The sequence below is a fragment of the Trichomycterus rosablanca genome, chromosome 11 (genome assembly GCF_030014385.1).
Source record: "Trichomycterus rosablanca isolate fTriRos1 chromosome 11, fTriRos1.hap1, whole genome shotgun sequence".
Classification (NCBI taxonomy): Eukaryota; Metazoa; Chordata; class Actinopteri; order Siluriformes; family Trichomycteridae; genus Trichomycterus; species Trichomycterus rosablanca.
The window spans coordinates 32,005,027-32,025,109 of record NC_085998.1 but is presented as its reverse complement, the minus strand read 5'-3'; the positions used below and the strand labels follow the sequence as shown (position 1 = coordinate 32,025,109).

At 38.1% G+C, this 20,083-nt stretch overlaps 2 protein-coding genes across 3 annotated transcripts; both read left to right on the top strand.

Moving 5' to 3' along the window:
* The first annotated feature begins 5,900 nt into the window (after window positions 1–5,900).
* On the top strand, window positions 5,901–9,522 carry lyve1b (lymphatic vessel endothelial hyaluronic receptor 1b). The gene is made up of 6 exons (XM_063004739.1): window positions 5,901–5,981; window positions 6,074–6,227; window positions 6,478–6,617; window positions 7,515–7,994; window positions 8,109–8,187; window positions 9,111–9,522. Exons 2-6 carry the CDS (start codon window positions 6,106–6,108, stop codon window positions 9,271–9,273), a joined length of 984 nt encoding a protein of 327 aa, XP_062860809.1. The 5' UTR covers window positions 5,901–5,981; window positions 6,074–6,105; the 3' UTR covers window positions 9,274–9,522.
* Window positions 9,523–10,484: 962 nt separating this feature from the next.
* Window positions 10,485–16,527, top strand: rnf141 (ring finger protein 141). 2 transcript variants are annotated; one of them, XM_063004736.1, is made up of 6 exons: window positions 10,485–10,565; window positions 12,257–12,451; window positions 13,014–13,122; window positions 13,898–14,079; window positions 14,804–14,911; window positions 14,993–16,527. In XM_063004736.1, exons 2-6 carry the CDS (start codon window positions 12,315–12,317, stop codon window positions 15,141–15,143), a joined length of 687 nt encoding a protein of 228 aa, XP_062860806.1. In that variant the 5' UTR covers window positions 10,485–10,565; window positions 12,257–12,314; the 3' UTR covers window positions 15,144–16,527. The 2 variants fall into 2 exon arrangements, with proteins under 2 accessions (XP_062860806.1, XP_062860807.1); XM_063004737.1 differs by lacking the exon at window positions 10,485–10,565 and having other exon boundaries at window positions 12,371–12,449.
* The last annotated feature ends 3,556 nt before the right edge of the window (window positions 16,528–20,083 follow it).

Sequence of the window (20,083 nt, the reverse complement as noted above, 5' to 3'; positions counted from 1 at the left end):
GCCGGAGAAGCAGACGTGAAAATAGAAGAAATCATACCGAGACAAACTCAGCAAGGATGCCAGGGGCGGTTATGTGGATAAATGATCATCTGTTAGCAGCATTGATAAGCTAAGCTGGTTGTGCTTGTAGCGGTAAATGTTTGTATTGTTCATGTTGCTTATTTTGCACAAAGAGTTTTAGTTTTTTGTCTGTGTCTACTTACAAGTACAAATAAAGTACATATATTGAAATTTTACATAACTACTTGATTACTGTCTGATTTGCGCACACTTTAAAAACAATGGTTCTTTAGTCAAAACGATGGTTCATTTGCATGCTTAAAGGCTTCTCTGCATTATAATATTTGGCCTCATTATCATCAGAAAAACAAATAATGAAAACCACATGTAATGTTAGTCCATGGTTTTGTTTTGTGTCCTTGATGCCACTTTTAAAGCTAGCAGAAGCATATATCAATCTCCCTGCTGAACTTTCTCTTGGATCTTACTAATATTTTTTAGTTTTTGTTTTATTTCTGACAGGAGATTTTAGGTTTTTGAATACTTTGCTTTGCACATACAGAAATAGGTGCAAATTTATGAAAATTATAGTGTAAATTATAAGTACGTAAAGTACGAACGCACTTTGCGCACCCTACGCAAATTCACGTCAGGTTCGTAAATCGGAGCATGCGCAGTGAGGCTCTCATGCCGTTCGTTTGTTTTAATGAATAAGTGATCTTTTCTTTTGACTTTGTGCTTATAAATGTTAACCGAATAGCAGTAATGTCTTTCGTATAGTTAGTGTACTGCACACAGTGTACAAATCTTTATAGTGTATGAGTTATTTGGGTTTAAGTCAGTGTCTCAGCTGTGAACTAGTTGGCTAGGCTACGTATTGACACCACACAGGTATTCTAACCACCGTGGCACTGTAAGCAATCGTAGGATAAACTGGGTGTAACACGTACATCATTACTGTGTACAGACAGGAGAAACAATCTGCTCAATAACAGGAAGGAATAACTGGGTGTTTTCTGCTACTAGTTTTGCCCTTTATATCCACATGAATTACAATTAATGGGGTCCCAGTTTAATGCGTGATCTATAATGCACCCTAAAACTAAAAAAAATAATGTCCATAATGCACAAAGCAAAATGGACAAGCTTATTCTAATTTAGTAATAAGTCAGGTAATATTTTAGTATCAATGTATTTAATTTCCAGTTTTCATTATTTATCTCTAAACAGTGGATTGCTGCTATTAAACAAATAAACTGTATTATCATTTCTGTACTGATGTTTATGAAAATGCATCACCAATCAAACCAGCTTTATAGCATATAAAATAGAATTAACAAACATACTAACATAATAATAATAAATATAAAGTATAATTCACTAAGGGGGGTACTCACTTTTGTTGCCGATGGTTTAGACATTAATGGCTGTATATTGAGTTATTTTGAGGGAAGAATAAATGTACACTGTTATATAAGCTGCACACAGACTACTTTTCATTGTGTCAGTGTCATTTTGTCAGTGTTGTCCCATGAAAAGATATACTTAAATATCTGCAGAAATGTGAGAGGTGTACTCACTTTTGTGATACACTGTATATATAAAGCTCATGCTATGATGTTTAGATGGGAGGGAGGAAATCTTAGAATGTAAGAGCTTAATAAACCAGTTATGTTCATGTTTAGTCTAAAAAAAAGCATTTGCTGACTTACTGCTTTGTTCTGCCTTTGGGATTTAAGGTCCTCTTGAGCTCTGAAGATATCTGCCAGGTCCTGATGTTTCTCCCTCCATTTAAGACACTCGCTAATGCGCTCCTCCTTCTCTTTTTTATCCAGTCTGGCCTCCTGTTCAGCCTGCTGCAGATCTTTCTTGACTCTCTCGGTCAGTTCCTCAGCAGCTACAGCCCGACGCCGCCAGCCTGCCTCCCTACAGTCATGAACCTGCAGCTGTTAGTGCACATCCACAATCACATCTGCAACTAAGTATAGACTCATATAGTCACAAAACTTCTCACTTGTCTTTGATCGCTGCATTCTCATCAGTCAGTTGTTTCAGTTTGTGCCGGAGTGTATTTCTGTCCTCCTCCAAATCCTTGTTCTCCTTCAGTAGAAACTGTTTCTCGCCAGACACCCTTTCCAGTTTCAGCTTGGTCTCAAAGTAACTTTTCTCAGTCTGTGCCAGCAGGAGCTGCACATTTGTGTGCTGTAGATATATTTGAAAGCAGTGGGAAAAAATCACAGAATCATGTATGACGATCTTTAATATGAGTATATTCATTATGGTTTATGTAGATTTGTGTATTTATTCATGATCAAAATCCCAATCTGAAAACCCAGATGTACCTCTTTACTCAGATTCTGCAGTTCCTCACTGAGTCGTGCTTTCCCAGCTAGTGCCACATCTTTCTCTTCCCTGCTCTCTAGTGCCCGAGCTTCTGCCAGTGCCCGGTTCTTTTCTGCCTCACCTCGAGACACATCCGCCTCCTCTGCTGCCTTGGAGCACAAAACTGCTCTCTGCTGACTCAGGTGCAGCTTCTGCTTCAGCTGTTAACACAGGAGGAATAGAAGACCTAATACATCAGTGTATCTACAGCACAGGATATTTTTTCTATAAAAATGGTAAATAAGTGGGTTTTACCTCTTTCACCTGGGTCTGTAGTTCCTGGTTGAGGTTTCTAAGATTCCTCATGGTGAGCTCACTCTCAGTTCTCATCATGATCCTCTCCATGTAAATCTCACTGGATAGATGCTTGTTTTCCTTTTTTAGCTCTTCACATTCCTAATGATCAGAATCACTTTATTTTGCCAGGTATGTTATGTATACAAGTAATTGGTTTTGGTGATAGTACACATAATACCCATGTAACATGTTTCAGACCAAAAACCCTGTTGATCAAGCCAAGGGCGACAGTGGTAATGAAAAACAATCTTAAAATTAAGGGAAGAAACCCTGAGAGGAACCACACTCAACAGGGACCCCCATCCTCCTTGGGTGGCCTGGATAATAATTTAAATTAATAGGATTATGATGGGTCTGGTGACACCTAAAAATACTTTTTTGTTTGTTTGTTTTAAAGGCAGAAATTTACCCTTAACTTGGTACCAATTTGAACAACACACAGCAGACTGGGAACTCCTCATGGCCAGTGACTGTGCATCCACATTACCTGCCACCATGCTATTTCTATTTGTGTTATATAGTCCCATATTTATATAGTCCAAGTTTAAAAAATAAATACATAAATAGCAAAAGGTTTTTCTTTCTTTAATCAATAGGTGTCAAAATTATTGTCTGTGAAGGCTTGGGTGGCACAGCAAATACTCTAGCCCACCACCACAACTGCCTCAGTACACACACATAGACTCAAACATATTGCATTTTTATTTATTTATTTTTCAGATTCAGCTCTCACCTTCCTCTTGCGCACTAGCTCGCCTTGTAGATGGTTTATCTGAAGAAAGGAGCCGTTGACGCCGAGGGCGCTCACCGGCCTCACTGCTCTCACGGGCCTCCGAGGGGGGTGAGACGGTTTGGACACCCCCTTTATTTCCTCCATGCTCTCTTTACCGAAGCGGCTGCTCATGATGTTGCTGCTGACAGAGTAGGACTTGTACATGCCATTGTCTAAAGCAGGCCTTGACAGAGACAGGTTCTGGAGGTCCCCGTGAGAGGTAGCCCTCAAGGTCATACTGCTGCGTAGTAAAGTTCAGGATATAGATATGGTCATAGAACTGGTCGAATGGGTTCCTGAGTTCATGGATGCCCTATCTGTGTAGAGACTGGCTTGTGATGATACACTCAGGTAGTTCAAATTAATTATTTATACAGGCAACTCGATGCCTTCTCACTCAGTGGTAACTCTATGCTTGCCAAAAGAGGCTAAAACTAAGCTTATTCCTTCCCCTAATAATTACATCGTTATCCCATTCAACCTACTGCAACTTGTTTCACTCATACAAACATGATATTGTTTTCTGATATAAAAAGAGGTAACAAGAATATATATGAATATATTTTATTGTGCTGTTACATACAGTTTACATACTTGTAAGACTCATGCACACTATATGGACAAAAGTATTGGGACAGACCTTTTAATTACTGAATTCATGTTTTTTTTTAGCCACAACAATTGCTTACAGCAGTAATAAATCAATTACTTAATAGAAATTATATGCTCCCAACTATGCAGCAACATTTAGGAAAGGCCATTTCCTGTTCCAGCATGACTGTTCCCCTGTCCACAAACTCCAAACAGCTCACCTAAAATCCTTAACACCTTGATTAGATGCTTTCGATATCTATCTCTGATAGGATCTTTGACCAGATTTAGTACACAAATTGTTTGACTTTCCACATTGTGTACAGTCCACATTTTGTCAATAAACTCTGGACAGGGTAGCAGTGAGAGAGAGAAAACAATTAATGATTTAAATGATCGTTAAATAATTATGCATTGTTATTATGCATCTAAAACTACATAATAATTTGAATGCCTTGTGTAATAACAATAACAACATGGATTTTTGCACCTAAAATTGTAGGATTAAAAAACATTGGGAATATTTTTGAGTTAAAAAACGTGTGGTTCTCTGAATTGTAGATCCATCATAAGCTGCCTAGATTCACTTTTTTACACAATCCTGTTACCAACTCAAACCCAATTTAACATTTTCCTCTTTCTCCTGTTTAACATTCTCACATTCTTTTCCTCTCCTGTCTAACATTCACACAGCACCTTTTTTATAGACTTAATAGACTTTTTTATAGACTTGCATAATGACCACACTACGCTCCTGCTGGCAGCATTGTTATTACAGTCTGTCTAAACACATCTGATACTTTACAAGCATCATATATTATTCAGGAAGCCCAAGTAGAAGAATATCCGCTGGTCCTGCTTTGCTTTTTCTAGGCTTGGCTTCTACCTGATAATGCTGCAGTGAAGCAATGTTGGATATTTATTATTTTATTCCACCATGTAATAGTAAAAAATATAGGTGGGTGAAATAAAGAAATAAAGTGCAGGGGTTTTCTGAATGGTTACAGATATAAATATTATATTTCTATAAAAAGAAAGAAAAAAACATATTACAGATACTGATTACTCTTATAAACCTGTTGGCAATGAGTGTTCAAGTTTTAACATATTGAACTGTGGGTTTGATTCTGTTTTAAGGAGTAAAAATCAAGACAATAATCATAATGTTTTCTGTTGTTATTTTAGATCATTTACTGTATATTCATAAATGCAGCTATTTGACATTATTATTATAAATATTATTAGGGGCGGCATGGTGGCGCAATGAGCAATGAGCCGTCACCTCACAACAAGGACGTCCTGGGTTCGATTCACCGTCCAGGCGGCCATGGTTCTTTCTATGTGAACTTGATCAGCATTAGTGCATCCTGAGGAAAGAAGGGTAAAAGGAATATGGGGAAAGATCAGGATGAGATCATTGTCAATCTATACTACTAAATCTTAATCAAGCTAAATGAATGACCACATAGTAACGCTCCTGAGTGATTGTTTGGATATACACTGTATACACTGGGTGTATACAAGAAAAAGAACAGTTACAGAAATCATAGAGCTGCCAAGACTGCCATGACAAACTTGACAACTGAGTATAAGTTTTAACTGTTTATGCATGTTCACTCTTAGTACAAAAAAACAACAAATAGTGGTCACAACAGGACATTCCAGCACAGTGCCAAAACCAAAAACCACATTTTTTGCTTTTTGACCTTTGCTGTGAGTGGACATGTCCTCATGCCCGTATCTTAAAGGTCTCATAACAGAACATCCTCAGTGACCTGATTTCCATTTCCCTGTCAACTGCTATGCTAGTACATTTTCAGCAAACCCGAAAAACTTCAGTTTTTCACAGATGCAATCATGTGTAGCGTGTGTACGGCTTTGTTTCTTCTTTTCTCTAAAGTGGTTTGCACAGTCAGTCTAGATCTCAGCCAGATACAAGGTAAGATTATGAGCAAAATATTATCTACTTTTGGTTGGTCTTTAATAGCCACAAAAAGTAATATATGGTTTTCTGTTTGGATTTGTATACAGTTTATCCAGCAAATAGTGAAGTATTTTTAGTCATGTCGAAGCAGTACAGCTTTAATGCCACCCAAGCTGTAGAAGTTTGCTCAAACCTAAGTGTTAGAATAGCTACACGTGATCAAGTGGAATCTGCATACAATAACGGCTTACAGACATGCAGGTATGGCTCAAAACAGTGATTCATTATTTAATAATTAAATACATTTAATCATACTTAATTCAGTCATTCTACAGAGAGGTATATTTAAATATTGCAATTATTGTATGTATGCAAACTGATATGTCTCACAATATAATGCTACTAATAAACAAAATGCATACTGTAAATTACATTATAAATCATGTAATGTTCATTTATATTGGATTAATACTGCATATGTGCAGTAATTGATTATATTTATGTATTGCAGATATGGTTGGATTGAGGAGCAAGTTGCTGTTATTCCACGAATTGAGAAAAATGATAAGTGTGGACAAAGTAAAACTGGGGTCCTTGTTTGGAGAGCCCCTCCTGCCAAGTTATTTGATGTGTTTTGCTACAATTCAACAGGTTTATTATTAGTATTGTTATTATTGTTATTATTGTTATTATTATTATTATTATTAAATGGAGTAGTATAGTGGTAGTAATGATTGTAGTAGCATTAGTAACAATAGCCATAACTGATGTAATAAAAGTAGTTTGATATCATTTATTATTATTTTACATTATTATTAGAAGAAAAAATCACCCTACATTATCCATCATTAATTATTCTATTATTCCTCTGTAATCTGTTCATTTTTGTAAGTGTCATACACTGATCAGCCATAACATTAAAACCACCTCCTTGTTTCTACACTCACTGCTGGAGTTTTTAAATACCGTGTCCACTCACTGTCCACTTTATTAGACACTCCTACCTAGTTGGTCTACCTTGTAGATGTAAAGTCAGAGATGATCGCTCATCTATTGCTGCTGTTTGAGTTGGTCATCTTTGAGATTTTCATCAGTGGTCACAGGACGCTGCCTATGGGGCGCTGTTGGATGGATATTTTTGGTTGGTGGACTATTCTCAGTCCAGCAGTGACAATGAGGTGTTTAAAAACTTCATTAGCGCTGCTGTGTCTTATCCACTCATACCAGCACAACACACACTAACACACCACCACCATGTCAGTGTCACTGCAGTGCTAAGAATGATCCACCACCCAAATAATACCTGCTCTGTAGTGGTCCTGGGAGAGTCCTGACCATTGAAGAACAGCATGAAAGGAGGCTAACAAGGCATGTAGAGAAACAGATGGACTACAGGTTGTAGAAACAAGAAGGTGGTTTTAATATTATGGCTGTGTAGACTTTTCCTGAAATAATTAAAGTTTTATAAATATATATATATATATATATATATATATACGTTTTTTAAATTTAAAGTCAGTTTAAATTGTGTCTTTATGTATCCTGCAGCTCAAAGTGAAGCATCGACAACCACCACTCCGAGTACAACAGCACCTAATGAGACGCCTCATGCTAAAACAACCTCCCTATTGCTCATTATGTCAACTCTGTTCAACAAAAATATCCTCACTTCCTCCCCATCTGCACAATCGTCCAGTTTCAGCACCTCTACCAAATCTAAATTGTTTCCTTCCACTATCAGCTCTGTAAACACCAGAAGCCCTCGATCCTCCCCACCCTCTACTGCCCAGTTCAGCATCCAGTACCAGCTCTTCACTTCCTCGCTGATACCTTTGAAGCCATCTATAGTTTCCACGTCTTCTGTATCGCATTCGTCTTCTATGACTTCTATAACATCTACGTCTTTCTCTTCTACTTCTCTGTCCTTACATCTATTTACACACTCCAGCTTTCTGACTGTTTCAACCAACCAGACAGATCACACACAATCCCCACAATCCTTAGATACAAGAAGATTTTACTTTGGAGGTGCTTATAATTGTATAACTTTATAACATCATACATTTTAAATATGTATTAAAATGTATTTATTAGTGTGGAATTATTAACACTAATCATTTTTCCAAACTATTTTATTTTCAGAGGTTGCACTAGCATGTATCATCATCGCTGCCATGCTCTTCTTAATGGCAGGGCTGGGAGCAGTCTGGTATTTCAAGATGTAAGTGTTAAAGATTTCTAACTTGTAATTTTAATAATTGAAGAGAAACTGTTATATTTGTCAAGAATTTTGAAAATACTATATAGTGCCAGAGTTGCTAGCTTGTTCCTAGCTTATTTTATAATGCATTAATTACCCGTAAATACATGAATACACTGAAAGCAGCTCAAGAGTCCAACTGAAGAAGGGGTGAAAACAAAAAAACTAAATGGAGTTTTAGCTAAATGTATGTGGACACCTCTCCTTATGACTGACTTGAGGTGTTTGAGTAACACACTTTGCTAGGTGCATACAATTAATTAACTAGGGTCTCCCATCAACAAACATACACATAGGAAGACAAAACTATGAGGAATATTAACTATTTTCTTAGAAGTGTCAAAAAGCTTTAGTGATGCTGTACAAAATAAAATACAGTCAAAGTGGGACAGTGGTTTTCTCTTAAGGTTGTGGGTTTGAATCCTGGCTCTACCATACAGCCACTGTTGGGCCCTTAAGCAAAGTCTTCAACCTTTTTGGCTTCAATGGGGCTGGCCCTGTGCTCTGACCCTGGCTTACAAAACAAGCTTGGTTATGCTGAAGAAACCTTTCATTGTACTGAACACGTGTATATGTATATATGAAACATATAGGTATTCTAGATGTCCTAGATTATTATTATTACTTCCATTAGTGCGTCCATCATGGCATTTATAAGCAGGAGTGTTAATGTCACAGATGCTCTAAATGTTCCACATAATGCAATGTTGTTTTTAATCTAAACGTCTTGGACATGGAATTTACACTTATTTACACGAATATTTCACTGCATATCTTTTTCTATTAAAGTAATTTTATAAATGTCCTCAAGCACCCTGTAATAAAAGGCAAAGACCAGAACAACATTCCACTTTCCGATGTTTACTGACTTTTCTCTATTTCAGTAAACGATCACACCATCTTCCGTCATGGGTTCGAATCCGAACCAAGGACATGTTCGAGACTGAGATGTACACAGAGCAAGAACACTACAGCAAGCAGAATAAAAACAAGAGCTGTGCAGATGACATAACTCTCATGATGGAAGAATACTCAGAACCATGCTAATATCACTGTCCTGCTATAAGGAATGAGTCTTCTGCTAGTGGTTTCACAAAGACCTGTTAGAGGAAAATAAAAGCTCGGTTGAGACTGAGGACACCAGATTGGAGGCTGCTTTCTTTTACTATGTATAAGTGGATGACTAATGAATGCACATTTACCTATAACATGTTTAAGTGTTATTTTCCCTCTACTTTTTTATTGTAACATTTAACTGTAACAGCTTGTGTGCTGATAAAGACATTCAGGAGAAAATCTTGTTTGCTTTTTTCTGATATGCATAGTATTCTGAATACACTACAAAATACACATACCTGCCTTTCTGTCAAGTTCACGTATCTTGTGTGTTCATTTACTTGCCATATTATAAGCAACACTTCCAATATAAATGGACTTTCTAAGTATACACGTACTGATTGTAGCTTATCTGTTTATCCATAGATTTTGTCACTTCCCTGTACCAAATCTATGAATGGAAAAGGAACCTATATCAGAGCTTCTCAAACATTTTGAAACCAATGAACCCTTTATGTGCAAAAAAGAAAGGAATATATACATTGTCATGCTTTTTTCTTGATGGTCAAACTCATATTAGCAGATTTAATGTACTTCGCATTGTTTTTTTGTTTTTTTATTAAAATTTGGCATGCAATGAGCTTGTGTGGTGTAAGGGTAGGTGTCACGTTGCTGGTAACAGATGTGCCAGCATTTCAGGGGGTTCGAATCCCAGGTTGGGCTCACAAACACAGAAAGTGAATAATGTTATGTGTTCCAAGCCATTGTGGTGTACAATATTGTTTATGATCCCAGTTAAGACAACTAGGATCCACATTCACCCTGTCTGCAATGTTAGATTTATGTCTATGTTTGCTAAACTGGCCATTTAGAACTGATTCTGGCATGGTGGACCATTCTCAGCAGTGCACTCACACTAAAATGGTAATGATCTGGTAGTGTGGACTGTACTGGTCAGGAATATACAGTATGTGGAATGAAACATGAGTAGCAAAATAAGCTCTGCCCACACACAAACGCACATAATGCACATCCACGTGTACATTTTAACAGGTTCTTTACAGCTTTGCCAAACACGTGATTGATTTATACTAAACAAACCTGTAAAGTTTTACAGTAATAAATATTTTACACTGTTTACAGAACTGCACTTGCCCGTTTCACACTACGTCATCATTGAGCGTCAGTGTTTGGTACGTTAGCTAATGCTAGTGGCTAGCTACGTGTTTACACAGAAGTGTTTTTATCTGCAGTATTTATTTGGATAAAACACATGTTAACAGGTTAGTAATTATTAATTTTATTCTTCATGTTGTCTTTAGGGAATGCAGTCGATATAGTGTGTATATTGTTCTTACCGTGCGGCTTAGCGTTCCATTTGTTGTTGTTTTATGCAGTTGGTTATTATATGAACCTGTTCTACTGACGTAACTGATATGGTCAAATACATTAACATAATAGTTTAAATCTGCTGTTCTGTGATTTTAATATTTATGTACTTTATATTCGTATTGTTGTTAGATGTTATATTACGAGACCCCACCTTGGGTATAAAAATAATCTTGTGTTTTTTTTCATCGTGTGTGTATGAATTATATCCAGTCTAATTAAAATTAAAAATAAATAAATGCCAGTTTGGCACACCAAAAGAAGAAGCCTAGTTCTACTTAATTTAATAAACAATACAACTATTTAATAAATGAAATTAATTATCTTTATGAGACACTATTATCTCTATGTGATGTACGGATCACTGTGACATTACTGTCCTTTATGAAAACTTAAATCCATAAATTAATAAGTTGATTTTGTGAAGAGTTCTATAATGTTTGACTTTGTGACATGAAGTCCAAATTTCTTCTTAGGGATTATGTTCAACTAGCTGGTGATTTCTATGTGGCCATATAAATAGGACTAGTTTGATTGCACTTATTACAGAGGATCTGTTACATGACACAGTGGTCTCAATGCTGAGGGCAAGAAGGAAACTGCTGGAACTTGTAACACTACAAGAAAGAAACTTCTTGTCCTGCTTTTTTGTCCATGTGATTAACAACAAACCTAGTACTAAGTTTTGAGGTACCAATTTTGTAGCAGGAATTAAAATACTTTTTTTTAAGTCAGCCTGCTCATTTGACTGCCACTGTAAAAGTCAAGAAAGCTTAATACGTGTATGTAAGTATTAAACAGCAGCAGGAGGTTCAGTAAATTTCTTTAACTGGTTTTAGTTGTAAGAACAGCACTTTTTGTCTACAATGGATGCACACTTAACCAGGATGCACTCGTTTTAGTTCAGAGTTTTATTCCTTTTAGCTAAAAAGAAGACTGCATGTAAATTGCATCATATTTGTGATGTAGTAATGACTTGACTGCTTCATGAGCTACTTGGCAAAGTTTAAATAGCTTGGCCTTTTTATTGACATTTTATTGAGCCAAATAATATTAATTGGGGGTCCTGTGGGAGCCCTGTTTCATTTGTAGATGGCATACAGGTGGCAAAGTGTACAGTGCAACAGATGGTCTACGGTCACTAATGGTATCCATATGTACTTATAAGAAAGGTTAATCTAATGGTGTAAGTGTATGATGTAATATAAAATAATATTGAATCATAAGAGTGAAATATTGTAAACTTAAAGATAAGTAAATCATTTATTGTAAATATTTATATGTAGTTTATTGTCTGGCAAAATCTCGTAAATGTAATGTGACTTGCATAGTTTTGCAATGTGAACACACTGTTTGCACTATTTGGACTGATTGTGTGAAGATTAAGACTTTTGAGATCCAGTTAAAGTAAAACTCCGCTTTTAAGTAAGCAGCAAAAATACAAATTGTAAATGTAGTTTTTAGGAATATGACGATACGTTATTGGTATCATTTAACTTTATTCTATTTTTTTAATTTTTTCAACTCTAATCTTTACCCTACTTTGCTTTAATTGTTCATCCGGGGTGTATTTGTCTTCTTACAGAGCTTTGAGAACTGAATGTGGTCTCGTGTTTTTGCTGGGTCCTCTTTGTGCAGCTGAGATGGGCCAGCAGATCTCTGGCCAGGCTGTGATCAACAAGCTGCCTGAGAAGGTACTCAAGCATGCTGGATTAGTCCGGGAGAGTGGCTTCCTTACCTATGAGGAGTTCCTGGGCCGTGTAGCAGAGCTTAATGAGGTGTAAGCAGCCATTTTCTGAGCAAATATCACAACTTTTTTTTATTTCAATACAATCGAATCAAACTAAATACATCAAACTGTATTGATACAAGTCTGGACAATATTTTACTGTATTAAATGTACAGTGGATTTAGAAAGTTGAATTGAATTGAATATTGAAATTGTTGAAATTGAATTGCTATTTTTAACAATCCCTTGATAACACATGACAAAGTAAAAACACTTAAAGATGATTACAGTAAGCAAGATGCACCTGAATACAGATTATAGTGCTACAGCTATAGTGCTGATTACTTTGTGAATATGAGACTTCAGTTTTTGATTTTTAACACATTTTCAAAAAAAATCTTAATGATTAAAAATGGAAATTACATCCAATTAAAATTAAAACCACAACACAGGAAAGTGTGCACCAAATCAATACTTTCTAAATCCACTGTATCTTTTTTTTAATTGCTCTGCTCTAACATGCAGATCATATGTTCTTGGAAGGAGTGATTTGCACCTAATCAGAATCATAAATCTTGATTAATTGTTAAATAAATATCTCATTTCTTATTAGTACTGCTAAGCTGGCAGCAGGGCAGCAGAAGCACCTCCTTTTTGAGGTTCAGCCTGGATCTGATGCAACTGCGTTTTGGAAAGTTGCTGTGAGGATAGTGTGCACCAAGGTGATGAACCATTTCATAAATGTTCCCAAAATGTGTTTGTAAAATGTGTATTTTTACTATTTTTGTCCGGTAATTACACATATTCTACTAATTTGTACTGAGAGTGCAGGTGCTAGACTGTCCAGACTTTCTCCAATTGAATATGTGTAGTGCATTGTGAGATTTAATGTATGGCAAGCAAACAGCGAACTGTTGAGCAGTTGAGCTGAAGTGTTCTACAGATGTGGCTGAAAATATTGGTAGAATGCTGGAACAGTGGAATAGAACTAAGGAAACATGGGTGAAACTACCAGCAGAGAGAAAGTGTAAGGGGTGGGTCACGCCTTGCTAATCTGCTCTTAAAAGGTGCTTCCATTGTGAGGCTTAAAACGTTTCAACACTGGAGTGACTTTCCAGAAAGCTGTACAAGTCTGGATTTGCATGGCAGCCGAAGGCCGGACTGGATTAAGCGGTCTAGTATTACAGCTTCAGAGAAAAGCAGGTGTGCCAACAAAAAAGCTGGCAAGTATGGGAGGGAGAAACCATGATATAAAGAGAAATATTTCCACTTAAAGCGAATTAACGCTTACAAGGCACAGGTGATTGTCAATCAAGAGAAACTGACATCAATTAACTGTGCCTTTTTCAACATCAGCCACACGCACATAACAGCTGCATTTATTTCTAGTACTCTTTTACTCTGTTACTCTTTTTTTTTTGCTGAGTTTCTACATTTAACATTACTATAAAAGAAAATTTGTATTTGCCACTCAGACTAATTTTCTCCTAAATGCAGATTAATAAAGAGGATGGCATGCTGGAGGCCTCACGCATCATGAACCTTTACCAGTTTATCCAGCTTTACAAAGACATTACCAGCCAGGCAGCTGAAGTGCTGGCAGCAGAGGGCACTGCTGAGTGCTCATCCGGACAACTTTCTTCTGCAGATTCCTGCCAAGCCAGCATCTGGATGGGCAGGTTAAAATCCCCAAAATAATATAGTTATGGTCAGCGTTATTGGCACCCTTGATATCTCTCAAATACCTTTAGAAATGAGGGAATATGTACAGAGTTTATGTCATTAGGATATTTTAATATCATGTCCAAATACCTTCAAAAAAGTTTACCAGTCAGCATATACACCGATCAGCCATAACATTAAAACCACCTCCTTGTTTGTACACACACTGTCCATTTTATCAGCTCCACTTACCACATAGAAGCACTTTGTAGTTCTACAATTACTGACTGTAGTCCATCTGTTTCTATGCATGCTTTGTTAGTCCCCTTTCATGCTGTTCTTCAATGGTCAGTACTCTCCCAGGACCACTACAGAGTAGGTATTTTTTGGGTGGTGGATCATTCTCAGCACTGCAGAGACACTGACATGGTGGCGGTGTGTTAGTGTGTGTTGTGCTGGTATGAGTGGATAAGACACAGCAATGATGATGGAGTTTTTAAACACCTGCTGGACTGAGAATAGTCCACCAACCAAAAATATCCAGCCAACAGTGCCCCGTTGGCAGAGAAATAGATGGACTACAGTCAGTAAATGTAGAACTACAAAGTGCTCCTATATGGTAAGTGGAGCTGATAAAATGGACATTGAGTGTAGAAACAAGGAGGTGGTTTTAATGTTATGGCTGATCAGTGTATAATGTATGTAAAAGTTTGACTTCAGCTGTAGGTAATGTTGTTACAGGGTGAAGCAGCTGACTGATGAAGAAGAGTGCTGTATCTGTATGGACGGGAAAGCTGACCTTATTCTACCGTGTGCTCACAGCTTCTGCCAGAAATGTATTGATAAATGGTAGGTGTCTAACGTCAGGTAGTTATTGTCTATCGGACTCGCCTTCATATTGTGACGTGTTTTGCCGTTTCTTAATTATAGGAGCGGTCAGAGCCGAAACTGTCCAATCTGCCGTATTCAGGTGACTGCAGCCAATGAGTCATGGGTAATATCAGATGCACCTACAGAGGATGACATGGCCAGCTACATTCTTAACCTGGCTGATGAAGCTGGCCACCCTCACAGACCTTAAACTGAAACATCATGCACTAATTTTTCCCTGATTAGATTTTTTTTAGTCTGACTGTAAAATTCCATTTTAATATGTGAAAATTGATGGCATTGTTTTAGTCTCGTTTTCTTTTGCCTACATGAGTTCTCACACTGTTTAAACCTTTTTCATTACATGCTACTTGTTTGTTTAATGTAATTGCACTCTGGGCTGGTTTACTAGTCATGGTTTAAGCTCAGTATAGACTAAATAAAAATAATACTGTATATTTTAGTCTAGAATTGGGACTAGGATTTGTCCTGAATGCTATTACTCTTACAGTAATGAGTGGGACTGCACTGACTGACTTGACCAGTTCACACTTATTGAGAGAGATAAAAAGTGTGCTACAATGCATAGCGAAAAATAAGTGGACACTTGTACTGAATAATGGGTTTGCAGTTCCAGCCACAGTACTAACAGGTGAATAAAGTTTAGCATACAAAATTTGCCATACAAAAAAAGCTCAGTGAATTTCAAAGTATGGCTGGGGTGGTTTGGTGGGTAGCACCGTCACCTCACAGCAAAAGGTCCTGGGTTTGATTTTTAGGTGGTGCAGTCCAGTCTAGTATGACTAACATACAATGCCACATTTCTTACAACTCGGTACGTCAGAACTGTTCTGGTCAAATGTAATGCACCTGTTGTGACCATGACCAGGATTAAGCTTATTAAGTAACGACACAATACTCTTTATTAACTTTATACTGGCTAATCCGGCACTGGATGACTGACACAATTACTCATTTACACCTACAGCTCAAATTCACTAAATATTTGGCACGGCTGGTATTCTGCGTGCCGCACATCAGCAAAGGTCCTCGCCACATTCTCTGTTCACTGCCTGTAAGAGGTTTGGCATGTTCTCTGAAGGTGTGCATGGGTTTTCTCTGGGTACTCAGCATGTGTCCTTTCTCCCAAACATGCAGAAAGTGGATTGGCTGCTCTAGATTTACACTTTGAAGTGTAACTGAGTAATGTATTGTGTTGCCCAGTGAAGGATTGGTGTCCAGAGTGTACATTTGTGTTGTGTCCATTATTTACATGTGACCCTATACCTACTGTGACCCTGACCAGTTTTCATTAGTAAGAATATTCTGAACACACAAACAATATTCTGAACATTTCGGGAAGGAGGGTGTGGGTGTGTGTGTGTGTGTGTGTGTGTGATTTACCTGACATTTAAAGATAACTTATTTAAAAATAAGAAGAAAGTATATAGATATACAAGATGTATATTTTTCTTGACACCTTATTATAATTCAAGTTTATTAATCCTGAACTGTTTAAATGTGTAAGCGTTTGCGAGTTCTGTGTTCTGTCAATAATCTGCTCTTTTAGAATATCGATGTTGAGCTAAATAAATAAAGGTTTCACTTTTATACCTTATGAAATGTTGTTCTGATTCATTTGCACTGCAGTGTTTATCGATTAGGGGCGGCACCGTGGCTCGGTGGGTAGCATTGTTGCCTCACAGCAAGAAGGTCCTAGGTTCGATCCCCAGACGGGGCATTCCGGGTCCTTTGTTTGCATGTTCTCCCTGTGTCTGCATGGGTTTCCTCCGGGAGCTCCGGTTTCCTCCCACAGTCCAAAAGCATGCAGTCAGGTTAATTGCGCTATAGGTGAATGTGTGTGTGTGTCTATGTGTGTCTGCCCTGCGATGGACTGGCGCCCCGTCCAGGGTGTTACTGTGCCTTGCGCCCATTGAAAAGCTGGGATAGGCTCCAGCACCCCTAATTGGATAAGCGGTTAAGAAAGTGAGTGAGTGTTTATCTGTTAGAATATTGAATGGAATATCTTAGATGTAGGGTGACTAGGTGGTGCAACAGGTAATGTTGGTGAACAAGGTTTGATCCTTGCCAAGGTTTGTCCAATGGGTCCAAAGGAAACTTCTCACTAATTTCTTGTTTCTCTGCTTTCCTACTACAGTAACATACTAGTAAAGCTCAACAGAGCAGATATATACAGTACCTGTCATAAGCCAAAAAGATAGTTCAATAATGGTATACATTCATTTAAAAGCCAATATTCTGGCTTATTTTAATGAAAAGTAGTTTGTGTAGTGCGGCTAATAGCGGCTGTAGAGCAGCTTTAGAGTCACAAGCTTAACTTAGTTGGCTAGGTAGCAAATTTACTAGTAAATTTGAAAAGCTAAACAGCCAAGTTTTGTCTAGTTCAAACTAGCAGTCACATTAATTGTCCTACAAAAACATTTTTAACAGATTTACAATTAATTTATAAATAAATATATACAATTATTTATATTAGTAATTTATCAATAAGCAGTTTACACAGAGCAACGTGAACATGTGCCAGTCTGCATTAGCAGTGTCTACTAATATAAGACTAGAAGAAGATTAACACACCTACAAGTGCCAACACTGCTGCACCTAACACCCATACCAGAGAAACACCACCTCATCATTATCGGTTTGGTTATAAATGATCTTCTTCTTGCCTCTGACAACGGTCTTGTCTCTATTCTCCTCCTACTTGATCTCTCATCAGCATTCGACACAATTAATCATAACATTCTCTTGGCACGCCTGTCTGAGATTGGTCTCATGGACACGGCTCTCTCCTGGTTTAAATCATATCTCACCGGCAGGTGTCAATTTGTTCGCATTGGTCACCACTCATCTGCTACCGTTCCGGTTCCACAAGGTGTTCCTCAAGGATCGGTCCTTGGACCCCTCCTCTTCACCATCTACATGCTCCCTCTTGGCCCCCTTGTACGCCAGTTTGGTCTGAGCTTTCATTGCTATGCTGACGATACTCAACTATATATTAGCTTCAAACCCTCTGACCCTGTGCCTCCCCCCTCGCTTACCAGTTGCATACAAAAGTTACATTCCTGGCTTCATAATAATTACTTAATGCTTAATGCTCTGAAAACTGAGTTTCTTTTTATTGGTCCGAAATCTGCTGTCTCTACTCTCTCTGATGTGACTTTTAATATTGGCTCCACTGCCATCTGTCCCTCAAATTGTGCTCGTAATCTTGGTGTCCTTTTCGATTCTCACCTTTCCTTTGACTCCCACTTAGCATCGGTCTCCAAATCTGCCTATTTTCACTTGCGCAATATCTCTCGCCTTCGTCCTTTGCTTTCACAAGACTCTGCTGAGACTCTGGTCCATGCTCTAGTCACCTCCCGGCTTGACTACTGCAATTCAATTTTATATGGGCTTCCTGCCAAAACCCTCCGCCCTCTCCAACGTATCCAAAATACTGCTGCTCGGATCCTTACATTTTCCCAAAAATATGACCATATTACACCTGTACTGGCTAAGCTGCACTGGTTACCTATCTCTTTGAGAATTAAATATAAATTACTTATACTTACATTTAAAGCGCTACATGGCCTGGCCCCGGTATATTTAGCTGACTTACTAACGTATCACTCTTCCTGTCGCAGTCTTAGGTCCTCTGACTCTGACTTATTGGCTGTACCCAGGTTCAAGCGGGCTTCTATGGGTGGCCGTTCATTCACCTGTGCTGCCCCTCGCCTCTGGAATTCCCTTCCTCTGGCTCTCCGCTCTGCGTCTTCCCTCACTATTTTCAAATCTTTGCTTAAAACACTTCTCTTTACTGAGCATTTTTCATAGTTTTTGTATTGTATTGTAAAAGTATTGTATTGTATTGTATTGTAAAATGTTGTAAAGCGTCCTTGAGCATCGAGAAAGGCGCTATATAAGTTTAACTTATTATTGTTATTATTATGTTTCACTGCAGTGCTGAGAATGGTCTACTACCCAAACATCAACTAGTCAGTTGGGGTTCTATAGAGGTCTTTTTGATTGATAAATGGGATACAAGAGTAGGGCAGAGTGTACAGAGCAACAGATTGTCTACGGTTTGGAAATTTAGTTAATCTTTATCATAGGTGTAACTCAAAATAATGAACGAATACATGCAGCAGATTGGTGAGTACACCGATTAGGCATAACATTATGACCACCTTCCTAATATTGTGTTGGTCCCCCTTTTGCTGCCAAAACAGCCCAGCAACTGCGATGCACTGTGTATTCTGACACCTTTCTATCAGAACCAGCATGAACTTCTTCAGCAATTTGAGCTACAGTAGCTTGTCTGTTGGATCGGACCACACGGGCCAGCCTTCTCTCCCCACGTGCATCAGTGAGCCTTGGCCGCCCATGACCCTGTCGCCGGTTTACCACTGTTCCTTGCTTAGACCACTTTGATAGCTACTGACCACTGCAGACCGGGAACACCCCACAAGAGCTGCAGTTTTGGAGATGCTCTGACCCAGTCGTCTAGCCATCACAATTTCGCCCTTGTCAAACTCGCTCAAATCCTTACGCTTGCATATTTTTGACAGGGGCCGTGATGAAGAGATAATCAGTGTTATTCACTTCACCTGTCAGTGGTCATGATGTTATGCCTAGTCGGTGTATATTTCGACTACACCCATCAATCTGAGCAACAGTCAATATTATGGAAGTTGTATTTTGAATGGCATTAATCGGACTAGTCTATTAAGACTGAGGTCTGTATGTTGACATATTATAATTCAGATTGAGCTCTTACCAGATTATCAGGTTACATGAGAACGTGTCTCTACATGTTTTCTTATTTACGAGATCTGTACAGTTTCATTCTACCTCACAAGTACTTTCATTAGGTGAACTGGCTGCTCTAAATTGCCTCTACATGTGTGTTGTCCTTTGGGATACCCTGTAGAAAGGGCATACTGTATTTCTACTTTGTGCCTAGTGTTTTTTTTTTTTTTTACCAAAGTTTGTAACCAAAACCAAAGCTGCTGAAAAAGTGGACGGTCACTGTTTAGCTTTATTTTCCCTTGTGAGTGACAGAGTGAGTTCATTTAGAATACCCTGCGATGACCTGTGCCCTGACCTGTTCCTGGATAGGCTCTGGACCCAATGCACCTTGCTCAGGATAAA

Coding starts and splice junctions, on each gene's coding strand:
- lyve1b (XM_063004739.1), top strand. CDS start 6,106: ATGTCGAAGCAGTACAGCTTTAATGCCACCCAAGCTGTAGAAGTTTGC. Junction 6,228..6,477: donor AACGGCTTACAGACATGCAG/GTATGGCTCAAA, acceptor TATGTATTGCAG/ATATGGTTGGATTGAGGAGC. Junction 8,188..9,110: donor GCAGTCTGGTATTTCAAGAT/GTAAGTGTTAAA, acceptor TCTCTATTTCAG/TAAACGATCACACCATCTTC.
- rnf141 (XM_063004736.1), top strand. CDS start 12,315: ATGGGCCAGCAGATCTCTGGCCAGGCTGTGATCAACAAGCTGCCTGAG. Junction 13,123..13,897: donor TGAGGATAGTGTGCACCAAG/GTGATGAACCAT, acceptor TCCTAAATGCAG/ATTAATAAAGAGGATGGCAT. Junction 14,912..14,992: donor CAGAAATGTATTGATAAATG/GTAGGTGTCTAA, acceptor TCTTAATTATAG/GAGCGGTCAGAGCCGAAACT.